Raw genomic sequence first — 14329 nt, forward strand, 5'->3', positions numbered from 1 at the left:
CACTGAGATACATGAACCTGGGGAACATCTTGCTGAAAATGAGATCTGTGTTGTTTATAAACCCTTTACCAGCACAGAGATGATGATCTCAGTTTTCCCAAGGAAAGATATTTCAGAAAGAAAAAAAAATAAAGCTAAACATTCTAGATGAAAACATCATCTTGTGATGGCGAGGATATGTTCCAAAAGCATACTATTACCAGCTTGCCCCCAGAGTTGAGAATGCCATCCCAGAGTACAGGCAAATCCCAACCCAGGGACCCAATGAATGAATTGATGCAGCTTTCACTGCCCAGGGGAGGAGATATCTGCATCTGTTACAAGATGTTGGCTCTTCTGCAGGCTCTGTATACCAGAACTGCAGCCAGAAAAGTCAAACTAATGTATATGCATTACACAGAAGCGAATTTCCATTTGGTTTCTCAATTGCAAACGTCTGTTTTCAAAGAAAAAATGAACAGGAGGCAAATATCTCACCCAGTCCCAGGGCATAAATGAATTTCTAACTGGCAGAGACTGGGGCAAGGCCTTTGTAAAGGTATTTGACCTACACTTGCCCAGTCTCAGCTAAAACCAAAGGGCACCCGCACTGACTCCCACTGGCAAGATCATGACCCTAACAGAGAAAAGTTAGCAACAAGAAAAGCTCGTGTTTTCTTCACACTTGTGACTTTGAATCATTCCAGATCTCCACACTCTTCTTAGAATTCTATCTTTCATCTGTTCTTCTAGTTTCCTTTTCAACTTCTACCACTACTTCTACATGCTGACAAATGTCCTCTTCTACGTCAGTTCAGCAATCAACCCCATCCTATACAACCTGGTATCTGCAAATTTCCGACAGATCTTCCTTTCTACGCTCACACTCGTGTGCCTGCCATGGAGGAAGAAGAAAAAACGACTTGCATTCACCAGGAAATCCAACAGCATCTCCAGCAACCACACTTTTTCCAGCCAGGTCACAAGGGAAACTACATACTGAAGCCAAAGGAGGAAGAGAAATGCATTTCATGGAGTCTAAACTCGAGAGAGGCCTCTGTGACTTTCATGCATGGTCTCTGAATTCATGTAACACAAAGCGTGTTTAGCAAAGTCATTTTTGTTGGGGAAATAGGCTTCATTCTGCCAGTAACTTTGAGGTTATTTTAAAGCATTGGCCTTGCCTCCTGTGAGTGATGTCTACACAATTTGTAAGTTCAGTCTGGTGTAAATCCAGGTACAGTGTTAACTGGGAAGCCAATATATGTTAAATTTAGGCTACTTCATACTGTATTTCATCCTTCTCTCAATGCAGAGATGCCATGTTCACATCCAAAGGTTTGAGATCATGCCTCTTAGTGGCACTGAGCAGAGTCTAAGGAGGAAAAAGCGGTTTCAAAATGAAAGGGTTGTTTTTGGCAAATGGACATGCTCATCTATGGATGGATACTCAGTGAGCAAGGAGTGAAAACTCAGGGAGTCAGATGGGTGTTTCAGAATTACATCTAAATTCTTACAAATATGACCTGGGTGCTCAAAAGAGCCATTCTGGCTCCTTGAACTTAAATACCAACAGACGATGCCTTACTTAGAATAGGGTGAGGATAGCCTGGGGGGAATTGGAGTCAGCTTTCACTTTAGGGCATGCATAGTGCCTGGCGCAGGGAGCCCCACTCTCTGGTATTGCAACACCTGTAAGTAACTGAGTCTCTGGCAAAGTCAAGAATGTAGAAACTGTGCTCAGCTGGAGTGTTGAAAATGAACAGAAATGGAAAATCTTACTTATGCCACATAGCCAAACTCTTGTTTCTTTTGCCAGGGAAAACAGCTAGCTGGCCTGCATTAAAGAGGTGAAAAAACAGCAGGCTGCCGAGGGATCCAACCTGCTGATGTAAGAGCAACCAGCCCAGTTCTGTAGGACTCTAAGATTTTTCCCATTATTTTCACAAGCTGACATCTCATAGGCTATTGGCTGTAGGCAGCAGGGCCTCTTTTTCTACCTTTCATTTCTTTTTGCTACCAAAACTGTTGGTACACTGATCTCATCACATAAGGTCTAAGCTGGGGAGACTTAGCTCTAAAAGAAATTTCTTTTAACAAATCAGAGGAACAGGGCTGAGACCTGTTTATACAGCAAATCAGACAGTTTGGCTCAGTCAGGATTGTGCTGAATCCTGACTATGAGTGGGTTCTGAACAAAAATCAGGATCAAAGTAAGAAGACATACAGCATATCTTCTCTTCCTCATATGTTTCCCCTTGATTATTGCTTTGAATTTGAGATTTCTCAGCTGGCCAGGATAGGTAGCATGATGTTTTTTCTTATAATGTTCTAGCACTAACAGCCAACTATGAGATGTAACAAATTGCCCAAGAGCCTTTGACACAAGAAACCAAGGGCCTCTGGGACAAGCTAAAGGGCTTTCACTGCTGTCACAGCACCAGATGGTGACCTGCATGAACCCGGGAACCAACCCATCATTTTGTTCAACCTGTGCTGTGATTTTGCTGTTAGTGACCTTATGTCCCCCTTCACACAGAGGCAGAAAGTAAATCAGAGCTGTCCCTGCTCACATTCTCCTTGCCAGAGGCATTCCTCAGCACCCAATTGTGCTCACACAAAGGTGAGCCAAACGCATCCTATCAGGGAAACCATGCATTTTCTTAAAGGTCTGGCCTTTACAAAGTGATGCAGTCACAAACCATTGGCAGGAATTCAAACATACTCTAAAATAGAGGTGAGACATTTTGGGACAAGAGGCAGGCTGGAGAGCGTTGGTGATAATGTTAGGTTTTAGTCTTATCTGGAGTTGTTGTGAGAAGGGTTATTCTCTGTTGGTGGACATTGCTGTTTGTTTCTGCTGCTTAGAATGGCTGAGGGAAAGGTGGATTATTCCTGTTCACAAGCACAGAAATGAAGAGATTCTCCATAAAGAGAGTTCTAGGGGGAGCTCTGCTGAAAGGAGGCTCTTTGCAAATCCCTGCACACTTGCAGAGGGGGCTTGCTTCTTTATGACAAACTAGAAGTGATGCTTGGCTCCATTCAGCTTTCCAGCTTTCCCTATCCCCTGGCACTCTGCAACTACTGGCCACTCATGGAACGTAGGACTAGTCTCAATGCTGGACATGTGCTTCTGGCCCATGCACAGCTGTGTGGGCCTGCAGTCCTTCACAGTGTCCTCCACAATGCAGATCAGTTCCTGACACATTCAGTACCAGCAGCATCTCATGAGTTAGGTCCTGCTGGGCTCAGGACATGGAGGAAACACCTCTTGGGCATTTGTTGTTCATTGTGAGTGACAGCTCTCTGCTCCTGAGGCATTTATTGGCAGTGGTACAGAGCTAGCTGCACGGTACAACTGTCTGCTGCCAGCCATGACCTCCAACCACACCCACCAGGGACAGGAGGTTATTTTAATGCCTACTACAGAACTACTCCAAAGGAAAGGGCTCAAAACAGCAATCGGTCGGGCTTTAGTTCCTTCTGATTCCGCCAAACTACAGGCTCTGTCCTGTCATGCCTTCTCTTAATTTCTCGCCCTGGTTGTACAAAACAGAGGGCAGAGTTTACAATTGACGAAGCACTTTTGTTGCTCATGTGCAGTTGACTTTTCTTTGACAAGGAAAAACAGTAAAGGGACACTCACACAGAAAAAGAAAAAGGACAGAGGAGACTGGCTTCTCTTTGCAAGGAAATTTTTGAGGAACCAGCAAATGTTATCATCGTGTGTGTGCTAGAAATGGCTTGGACAGATTGGAAGAGAAGCTGTAGAGGATCAATATATCCTGCACCATGGGCTATGTGAAACACACAGGAATAGCAGAACCATATATAGACCTGTATGTTCTTGGTTTATTCACTTTTGCTACTTTCATCTAATGCCCGTCCATTACAGCTCAAACATTTATGGTGTTTGTAGATGACTGTAGCTGAGAGGGGGACACAGCATTTGTGGCACCTTGACAGCTTCCACCTGACTGAGGAAGGTGAGCTGCAAACAAAATAAATAACTCATGGACACCATCCATAATAGACCCTACAAACCCAATTATCTTCACTGCTCTCACTCCTCCTGCACTAACAAAGTCCAGGTACGATGAGCAGAGGAAGAGGAGTCTTAATGCTGCACACTTAGTGCCAGCCTTCCAGGCAAGACAACCTTTAAATAGTTCTGGAGAGGACCCAAACTTTTTAACAGTACTTCTAAATAGAGTCAACAACTGTGAGGTGGCTTCTGAAACCTCCCACGGAAGCTGTAACTGTGTGTTGCTTTGACTTTCATTAGGATTTAACATCCTGTGTGTCTCAGTTGCTTTCCAGTATTCACCTTTAAAATGTTTAATGTTATTAATATGCTCATTAAACACCAACCTGCTGAAATGTGCTTGGTTATCTTAGGAAACACTGTACAAAAATATTCTCACATAAGATGTTTGGCTTTGATTTTTATCACTGAGATACACTGGCAGCTTATGGAACTTTTGATCACAGCTCTGTGAAGGTGGTGGCTTTATTTTTGATTTGACATGAAAATGAGAATAAGCTGGAGTGAAAATGAACTTATCATAAAGTTCTTCTGCAGTGTTTGTTGGAATACTCAAGTCCTGAACAGCTGCCTGCAATGGGAGATTTATCCAAGCAGTTTTCTGGCTTCTAAAGCCCTGTTCCTCCAGGTTAATGTGGGAGCAGGCCAGAATCTATGGCCTTAACTTGGGATTGCAGCTCAAAGCTACCTCTTCCATTGGGCAAATCTGATTACCTGAGTTGAGAAGTAGAAGTTACAGCTGATTTCATCCTCTTCCCCCGCTTCACCTAGTTTTGCTCTGCTCAAAATAGTTTCCCTGAGCTCAAAGAGGTGAGGATAAGTCACTATAAGACCCCGTGGTTTTCTAAAGAAAAGCATGGTACTCTCGTGAAGAAAAAGCTACCAAATGCCCAATATATACCTAGGACATGGTTCTCTTTCTTTCCATGCCTTTCAACAATGGTTGAACCGTTAACCCAACAGGGTTTAGCTTTAAAACTAGTGGAGTATAATTGGCTTTTGCCATTAAACAAAATGCATCCTCACATCTTTGTATTCCTGTCTTGTCTGAATTCTCTTTTGGGGCAGAGCGGTGAGCATTCATGCAGCGTGCTGTTAATCTATGCAAATGTCCTGTAAGTGTTTCAAACTGTTTGTTTTGACTGGAAAAAAATCTGTTGAACCCACAGATGTGGAGTGCTGCCAGATGGATTCAGAGCGATTCCTATCTGAGGACAGTTTTTCAAGTGACCTCTTCAAATATACTTTTGAGGTTTATCTTCACAGTCTTCATGTCAGGGCCGTCTATTTGGCAGTGTGTGAAATTAGATTTCTAAAGTCATTATGATGTTCAGAAATTTCCCCCAGACAGGACTTTCTCACCGCAGGCCCCATACACAGAGGTGTTTGAACGCTCTGCTGAGCTTGTCTTTTTGCAAAGCGCGTGAGATCTCGCTTCAGTGACTGCACCGTAAAGAAGAAAACTAAATGGAAAAATTGGTGACGAGGGTTAGCAGGACACGTGCTAGAAACACAGCAATCACAGGATCTTTGCATTTATAGCATCAAACATCCAGTGAACTAAAAGTCTGCCGTTGCTGCGGACAGCTTGTCTTGTGGAATTGAGCTGAGCATCTGTGCAGCTACCATTTGTGCATGCCCTCAGTGGGGGCTGAGAGCGCTGGAGTTTTCCTGTGCAACGTGTTGGGTGTTAGTCTGATATCTTCCTGGTCGTGTTGTTCGGTAGCTGTTTAAACAAAGCTTTATCTGCTGGAGCTCTGTCTGATTCTTTAACTTACAGATGAACGACTTCTGTTTTCAGTTGATATTCATTGAGCAGGGAAACAGAAGTTGCTAAAATTCATGGTGCTGTGTCCTGGCTTTGTGATCAAGAGTCCTTCCCCAGCTGTGCCACCTGATAGTCCTGCACATACTGTATTTATGGCAAACATTTCTTAAAGTGCACCTTTTTTTTTTTTCTTGAACTACAAAATGTTGATGTGCTTTATTTTCTGTGGCCTGTTGTGCAATGGGAAAAAAATGAATGTTCAAAGTGTGTCAGCGTCTCCTTTGTAAGATTTTCTGTAACAAAGGGAAGGGAAAGGGTGTGAAATCCTTTTGTACAGCAATGGGAAACGCTCTTTCGATGTAACATGCTATTATTGATACTGTGTTTACTATCAAACTGTAACGAAATGGTTATTTCCTGATATTAGCCTTTGTACTGTATGATATTTTATTTTATTTTATTTTGTCATTAATTGAACCTAAGAAATAAATATCCAAATTTAAGGCTTGGGTTGATTTTCCTTGATCTGGTGGTGGCCGTGCCTGGGTCACACACCCTGCTCACCAGAACAAGCTGCTGGCTGCTCTCCAGCCCTGCGAAATCTCCTTAGATCAGGTAAAAGCAAAGAGTGTATGTGCCAGTGTGTGCAGCTCCCAGCCTGCTGTGGTGTTAGGAGCAGCAGCACAGAACATCCAGCTCCCTCTGGTTGAACCCCAGGGTTCTGAGAGTGTGACAAGCCTGAGGGATGGGAGTGGAGATGTTCTAGCCTTCAAGACAGCTGCTGTGCTGAAATCCAGCTGGTTCTGCCAGAGTCCTGCTGTTTTCTGAACTCCTTTGTTTCTCTTTCCTGCTTGTTTTCCCCTATTGTAGGGAAAGCACTAAAAACTAAAATCTCAGCTGTTATTTTTACAGCAACTCTGCCTGGAACACTGAACAGATTGGGGCTTTATTGCATGAGAAGGTATATGTACACAGCAAAGGGGACAGCCTGTGCCCCAGAGAATGTGCTGCTGAAAGACAGGGCAGGTTCCTGGACCTTAACTCTGAAATCTCTCTTCCTACTTCTTGTCTCCTCCTCTTTCTTTTGCGTGACCCACTTCCTCCTGGCACTGATTTTTCCAACACAGATGTAATTTTGTAGGAACAAGATACTCAGGTATTGCCATTGTATTAAAGCATCTTTACACTTCATGAGCAAAAATGAGGCACCTCCATTCTCCCTGCAGCTCCCCATTAAATCTGTCATAATGTGAGCAACAGGACAACCCACGACATCTTCATACTTTTTGGCCATTCCAACTGATTGTTCTGATTTCTAGCAGCACAAAACGTTGCTTGGAAAGCAACATCGAACTAACATTTAAGTATTTGGAGTCATTCATGGATACAAAATTCATCTTTTAAAACCTCTCTGAGATGTGCTGGCTCTCCAAAAGCATTTTGGTTCTGCTTCCAGTTGAGAAAAGCAGGATTTCTGTTGTCCCTACATCATCAATTATTGAAGAACCCAATAATTTATTTGATGGATCCTTTTATTTGGTCTTCAGCCCTGCCCTGTTAAAAGGTGTATCTTCAGTCAGCTGCCCACAGAGATGGAGTTAAACTCTTCAGCAGTGAAAATCCACAATATGCAGCAATGTCCTTTTTTCTGCATGAGATTTTCGTGCAGAGCAAGATGCTCCCAGCAGAGTCTCAGAATACCCAGACCTGGTTCAAACTGAGGTGAAAAATGTTGCCCTCTACTCATGAATTCCCTTGTTCAGAACTGATTCCTTGAAAAAGCAAAATTCTCAGAAACCAGTGAGCTGGATCTACCGATGGAACCTTCCCTCCCAGTCTTGTGCAATCAGGCATCACAGCACGCCCCACCAATGCAAAGGAAAGCAGAGCACTGTGGATAGTCAATGAGTTTCTTCCTATTTTACAATGGGAAAAGGGCTGTGTTTCAAGCGAGGAGGAATGCTTTCAGTGTAGCCTGTATTTCTCATTTCAGTTACAAAGGTAATTTCCATAGTTCACAGGAGGAAAATTTCAGATGCTTTTTGAAGCAAACATTGCAGTTGAGTAAATGGCTTCATAAAACTTAATAAACATCCATCCAGAAGTTAATTTATTTAAAATGTCTTTAAATCCTCCTCTGCCTTATTGAATTCATTTGAACTGTAGATCAGGTTGGAGTATATTCATGAGGGTATTTAAGCAGTAAGGCAGAGCATCCTGTTATTGTTGTAAATCCCATGTGGGCTGTGAAGCATGAAGCAAAGTGTGAAGAGACTATGGGTACTCACATGCAAAATCCTTCCTGCAGTGCATGAGCACAGATACAGCCCTGAGTGCTGATGGTGGCTGCACCCAGCAAAATGCTGGGGTCCACTGCAGGGCCAGCCTGCAGGGTGAAGGCTCAGCAATCACTGCTGGGCAGCCTGGTGCTGGGCTCAGTCAGCTCCATGCCACGGAGAAAAGTTGGTGTCAGCAAGCTTAGGATGAGACATCTGAGCCCACTGGGACTGCGGTTGGTAAAGAGAGGAGAGAGTCCAAAAAACTTATGTTTGTCTCAGAGATGGCCAAAATACCATTGCAAATGTGAATACCATACACATACAAGACACATACTTGTCCAAGCATACACTCACCAATTTTCAGTCTTTCCAGTGCTTACTTTGAAGGCTCAACTGGTTTGTGTTACCAGTGACATGACATTTCATTACACTTGGCTGCTTCTTGAAATCCTGAAGAAATGGGAAGCAATATCTTCCACACTTTTAACACAAAAATGTAAAACCATCTTGTAAAGCAGGAACAGTCCACTTTTTCCCCTTTCACACCGCTGCGGTTCTGCTGTACACAGCTGACATGGCTAGTGTAAAATCTCAGCTTCACTGTAAACTGAAGTATGAAAAGGAATGATTATGAACACATGGCCCAGATGATCTGTTTCAAGATCTCCAAAGGTACAGAAAGAATAATGAACTCCTCACTTGTGAGTAGCATCAATATCTTAGATGTGCTGTTTCATACTCCTTCATCCCAGTATGCTGTTGAAAGGATGGATACACTATAGTTTGCATTGCAGCAACTTCAGTCACATTAAAGGCTGAAACAGTTGGACCAGAATTTCTTTGTTCTTTTCTTCTGCTTGTTCTTTCTTCTGTCTTTGGAAGCTATTTGTTAGGAAGGGTATGTCCAGCACGTATACAATGCAGCTTTCAGCCTCAGGCACTCAAACACATCATAATTAATTAGGTGTTAGCCCTCTGCAACTCATCTCTGTTACTTAACTACATAAATTCCAATGAAAGCATTCACATACCATTTTCTTCCTAGAAATGTCTCAGGATTAAGTAGGTATTTGCACCATGTCAATCAGGCCCATGGTTTGTTTCCCTTCCAAAGAGTCTTTGCCAAAAAAGAAGAGTCCCAGAGTCAGAGCTACAAGGGAGGTTTGTAAAGCTATTTTTTTTTCAAGAACTGTGTGAAGGGTAAGATGCTACACAGCCAAGCTGGTGATAACATCATAGATACTTTCAATAACCAGAATACAGACTGTATTCTTCTGAAAATCATTTTTGCTGAGGAATAGACTGCTGGGCTCATCTGAGAGCAAACTCCATGGATTTTGCTATCCTGTGCCTGCATGTAGTCCACAGTCACTTTTGGAATTGCCAACACCCCAACATTTCAGGAACATAACTGAGATGTAATGGCAGACACTAGCAAGGTTTAACAGTGTTAGCACAGTGCTAGCAACCTAGCAAACTCCATCTCTTTGCTGCTGCAAGGCTGCTCATATTTTATAGATATGGATTTCAGGTGCAGAGAACAAAATGGATTCACTCAGGGTCTCTAATGAGATCTTTCTGCAGGCCAGCAATTCAAACCCCAACGTTTCCATCCCAGTCAGCTCTGATTCATCTTTTCCTTCATTCAGCATAAACTCTGCCTAAGAGCTATATATAACCTCCATTTGAAGAGATATCAGCCAAACATGCCAACGTTCAACCATTTAAAAGCAACTCTTGTTGCTTTCATCAACAGCAACAACCTTGGCATAGCACTTGACAGCTTTCAAAGTACTCTTGCTGGAATAGTAGTGCTGTGCTTGGTGTCTGCTTCCTTACAGAAAACAGTACACACTGCCACTCTAAATCTTAAAAATAGCCAAACTGGAATGAACTCTGTTATATGGGAATGGTCTCAGCAGTGTCATGGAGAACTCTAAAAGAATCTGTGACATCAGGCATTTCCAGAGTTCTACCTCTTCCATCCACCTGAAAAGCAGCTATATCTGTCAGCAGCATTCTCAATATTGCTCCCACGCAGATTGTGCATCCTTACAAAGTTCCACACTACTGCAAGAGATTATTTTTTGTCTTCCTTCAGACCAGTAATTGGGGCAAGATGTATGCATTCTTTGCTATTATCACAAGTGGGAAATCAGAGTCTTCAGGACCATTCCAGAAAAACATCATAGGTAGCTAGTGGTGTTTTCTGACTCAGAACTTTTCACCCTTCTTCTTCCTCTGAGCTTGATCTGGACTGGAACAAGCAAGGGTAGAAGGATATTAAAGCTAATGACTGATGGCATCACAGCAAGGTAGCAAATATTCTTGTCCAGACAATGTCTGACCTTCCTGGGGAGGGTGATTTAGCAAGAAGTGTAAACAGAAACCTATACAATTTTGATACAAAATCAAATACCAATTTGGGGAGCATTTATAAACCCAGATGAAGGCTCGTGTGCACAACTGGTATAAATCAGCCTGGACCTGAAAAGAAACACAGTTTGTGTTCGTAAGTGACCCTGTCTAGCTTTTGTTTCTCATTTCTACGGCTTTTTTTTTAAATAACATTTAGCAGGGGAAAAATAAAGCAGTTCATTATGTTAGCAGCTCCACAGCCAATCTTAAATGCCAGAGGCGCTGATCAGATTAAAACAAAAATTACATTTTGTAGCTGATGTGTGGAAGGAACAAAGACTCTAGTCCTCATTTTGACTGAGTACAGGATGCTATCTCTTGCTTATTGTATATATTACAACTGCAAGGAAGGATGTCGTTTATCACAGCATGCTTCAGTGCTTTTTAATATACTGTTTATCATAAGGAGCTCACTAGCATTCACAGAGCACCCTTGCAGATTTCACTTTGTATCTTAATAAGTTTTCATGGACTTCGGGAGACAGAGAAAAATACTTCTTGTTCCTATGCAGCCACTCTCACTCCATTCATGCGCAGTTAAAACCAGCTCCTCATCAAAGCCAGAGCAATGTCCTCAGCAGAACAGGCAAGAGTCAGTTCTCTGAAAGAAAAACACCTGTAATGGTGTACCACCTCTTCTTCCAATTGCTGCTGTTACTTCTACAAAACACTGCAGATCTAGCCTAGCAAATATACAGTGTTATACTGAAGGTCAGTCCTGCACTTCATTCTCTGTGGTCTCTCTGATGATCTCTGGGTCAACATCTCATTTTATGAGCAGCAATTTTACCTCTTGTTCCAGTGCCAGTAAGAATTTCATACATCAGTTCCACTGATTTCCCTTGTTACAATCCAATTCCTGGGGAAGTAGCACTGGCTTCTGCTGGGAAAACATTTCATCATCAAGCTGGAGAAAGAATTTGGCTATTAGTGGGAACTTCACAGCTGTGGTGAACAGGAAAGGCAAAGCTGCCCCCAGATGAACACCAAAACTGAAATTATGGAACACTATCTTTGCTCCATCTGTCATTCTGAAAGGCAAATACAATGAATCTCTGTACATGGAGACAGAGACAGAGAAGTTCTCTGCAGGGAGATGTTGATTTGGCCCCTGTTGAAATGCATGGCAGCCCCAAAGCTAACGACTTTTCAGTGCTTGGCTTTAAGGAAGGTTGTGCTCTATGAGCTTAATATGGAGGATAAAAGGTTCAGTGAGTTCCAACTGTCATCAGAAAGCATGGGAGAAATAAATGTATAGCCATCATTCTATTTGCTCTCAGTGTCCCGATGTGCATCATGTCATCAAAAGGATTTGCAGACGTTTTCCAGAGAGAAGGCAGTTGTGTTAGCAACACCATCGTCTAGTGAAAAACACTGGAAGAGGAAAAGAAAGGAAACAAAACCCGCATTCTTCTCATGTCTGATTTTCATTTATTCACAAATCAGTCAATAGCTTTTTCTTCAACCACCATTTCAGTTCCTCTTGTTTATGACAATTCATCCCTTTGTGCTGTTCGTTTTCCTTACGGATTGCCTCAGGGCTCAGGGTCTGTCCATTTTTTATATCCATCTCTCCAGGAGGCACTGTAGGGTTTGAAGATCAGTTGTCTTGATCAATATGAAAAGGCTGTTTTATGTAAGAAGGGGTTGTGAGTCACAGCAAGACTCTGATGAGCCCAATAAACTTTCTTAGCAGCTGGCACCAGGGTAATGGAGAATTAGGAGCTACAGGACTTAAATGAAATACTGAGTCAGATAGGATGGGAGAGATGGTTTTTGGGGTGACAAATGATAAACCTGAGGATATTGCATGTTTCTCTGAAATGGAGCCTATTTCTTGTGAGGGATAAAATGGATTTCTCAGAGGCTGTTTGTTTGTGCAAAGGCAAAGAAACAAAGAAGAGGACAATAATCAAAATGAACTGAAGGGAAAAGAGGGCTGTTCTGCACCCAGTGCACTGGGATGAAGGTGGGATGTGGGTACAAGCCTCTTAACCTGCTGCCAAAGAAAGCTCCAGAGCTTGTCTACCTTGGTCCAGTGCCCCCCTCTTCACATCTAACTTTTCAATTGCAGGTATTTTCCTGGTCGTTCCTAAATAACATTTGGAAAAAAATTGTGTGCACTTAAAATTAGTGTGCTTATTTTGATAAAAATCTCCCTTACAAATATTCACTTCTTCCCAACCAGCTCCTTCTATTCTGGGTGATCAAGTAGAAGTTTCACTTGAGCAGCTGTTATTATATGCCACTGGATGTTTATATTGAAGATTATTTGTTTTTTTCCTTTTCACAGTAAAGTATCTGTTCTATACAATGGCTTTAGTCAATTCTGTATGTTTATTCTTTGTGAACAGAAATACTTCTGGCTTATTGGCCTTGCAGATTTATTCCTACCTTCATTTCCTTTAATAAGATTGTTACTTTAAAAAGATTTAAATACTGAGACTAACAGTACACAGATTTCAGATAAATTTGTTCACCGATCAAGGCGGAAAAGAGAAAATATATCAATTAAATTAAATATTCGTTTCTATCCACTATTCTACCAGCAGTAATGAATAGCAGTGTGAAATTCAACTCTAACCATAAATATTCATAGCTAAAAGTCCTTATTTTCCCTTAAACTGTTCTGTGCTGCTAGAAAATGAGAGCTCATCTTAACTAGATGTACGCAGAAAAACTGAGATGCAGAAAAGTAGATTTCATTTCAAATAAATAATGAACTGGAGGAAGCAATGCTATGTACTATGAGTTAATGCATTACATTTGCATAAATACATAGAAAGCCAATCCAAGACAAGCAAAACTGGGAATGTACAGCCGGGATTAGGTGAAGACACAGATTTGCAGCCAGATAATCTAGCCCCATCTTGGGGATCCTGAGCAGTGAGGTGTGGATCTAACTTTTGCATTTCATCCAAAGGATAGCAGTAGGTAAGCGGAGTTCAGCTCCCCTTTAATCATGATTTTGGAAAAGAAGCTCACTTTTACAGCGAAAATGTTGCCTTCTCTAACATCCCAACTAGGCTTCAGTCCTGGTTTCATGCAAGAGCTGACTGTGGCAGGCACCCCTAAGAGTGTATGTAAGCAGTCCAGATGTATTGTGACAAAAGAGTTTCACTGCTGCCAGTGAATTTACGTCTCCACAAGGGCCAGTTTTGCAGATAACTGTTAGTGGCATCTTTGTAGAAGTGGGGATTAAGTGCAAACAGCCAGGTTCTTGGCAATGCACCCAAGAATGCACCAGAGTGCTACAAGTGGAAATCATGAGCTTTTACTGCCTGAGCTGCCTAAGGCCAAAGGCAGCACAAGGTAACACGTGCTGCAGCATCCTTGCTCTGTCCTGCTGGCTTGCTGGCACAGAGGCTGAGGACTGGAGGTGTGATGTCAAGCAGGTGTGCCAAGCCAGCTACTGTCTGTGTGGAGCCTGAGTGATGGAAAAACAATTAGAAAAGGCCTTGTCTAGCTCTGTAGGACAGTCTCATCAAAATTCAGAAGGTGATTTATACTGGTGCAGGAACCTCATGTTTTTGCCTTTCTGCTGCCATTCCCTTGGCCAGAAGCTTGCCATCACCAGGAATTAAGTAGCCTGGGACAAAGACACCTTGAACCAAAGCTCACACTTTAGATCTAGAAGCAGTGGCTATTTGTTGTGTTTGTGTTCACAACTGCAAGAGGAGGGGGGAAGGAAGGAAGAGTGTCCCATAAACCTTCTGACAAATGGGAAAACAAAGGTAATTCAGTTAGTCTGCACAGCGATGCTTCCAAAAACAATGAAGGACTTAAGTAGATAATAGTTAATCCTTTATTTCCATTGTTGATTCAAAGCTAATGCAATTA

At 42.3% G+C, this 14329-nt stretch overlaps 1 protein-coding gene across 1 annotated transcript in view; it reads left to right on the forward strand.

The window, feature by feature from the left end:
* The window catches only part of NTSR1 (neurotensin receptor 1), a 49584-nt gene extending 43330 nt beyond the window's left edge, over positions 1 to 6254 (forward strand). Inside the window, exon 4 of the mRNA XM_010722496.3 lies at positions 733 to 6254. Within this exon, the coding sequence (XP_010720798.2) occupies positions 733 to 982 (250 nt within the window). The 3' untranslated portion in view covers positions 983 to 6254. The remainder of the gene's footprint in view (positions 1 to 732) is intronic.
* The last annotated feature ends 8075 nt before the right edge of the window (positions 6255 to 14329 follow it).

Source organism: Meleagris gallopavo, chromosome 22 (genome assembly GCF_000146605.3).
Source record: "Meleagris gallopavo isolate NT-WF06-2002-E0010 breed Aviagen turkey brand Nicholas breeding stock chromosome 22, Turkey_5.1, whole genome shotgun sequence".
Classification (NCBI taxonomy): Eukaryota; Metazoa; Chordata; class Aves; order Galliformes; family Phasianidae; genus Meleagris; species Meleagris gallopavo.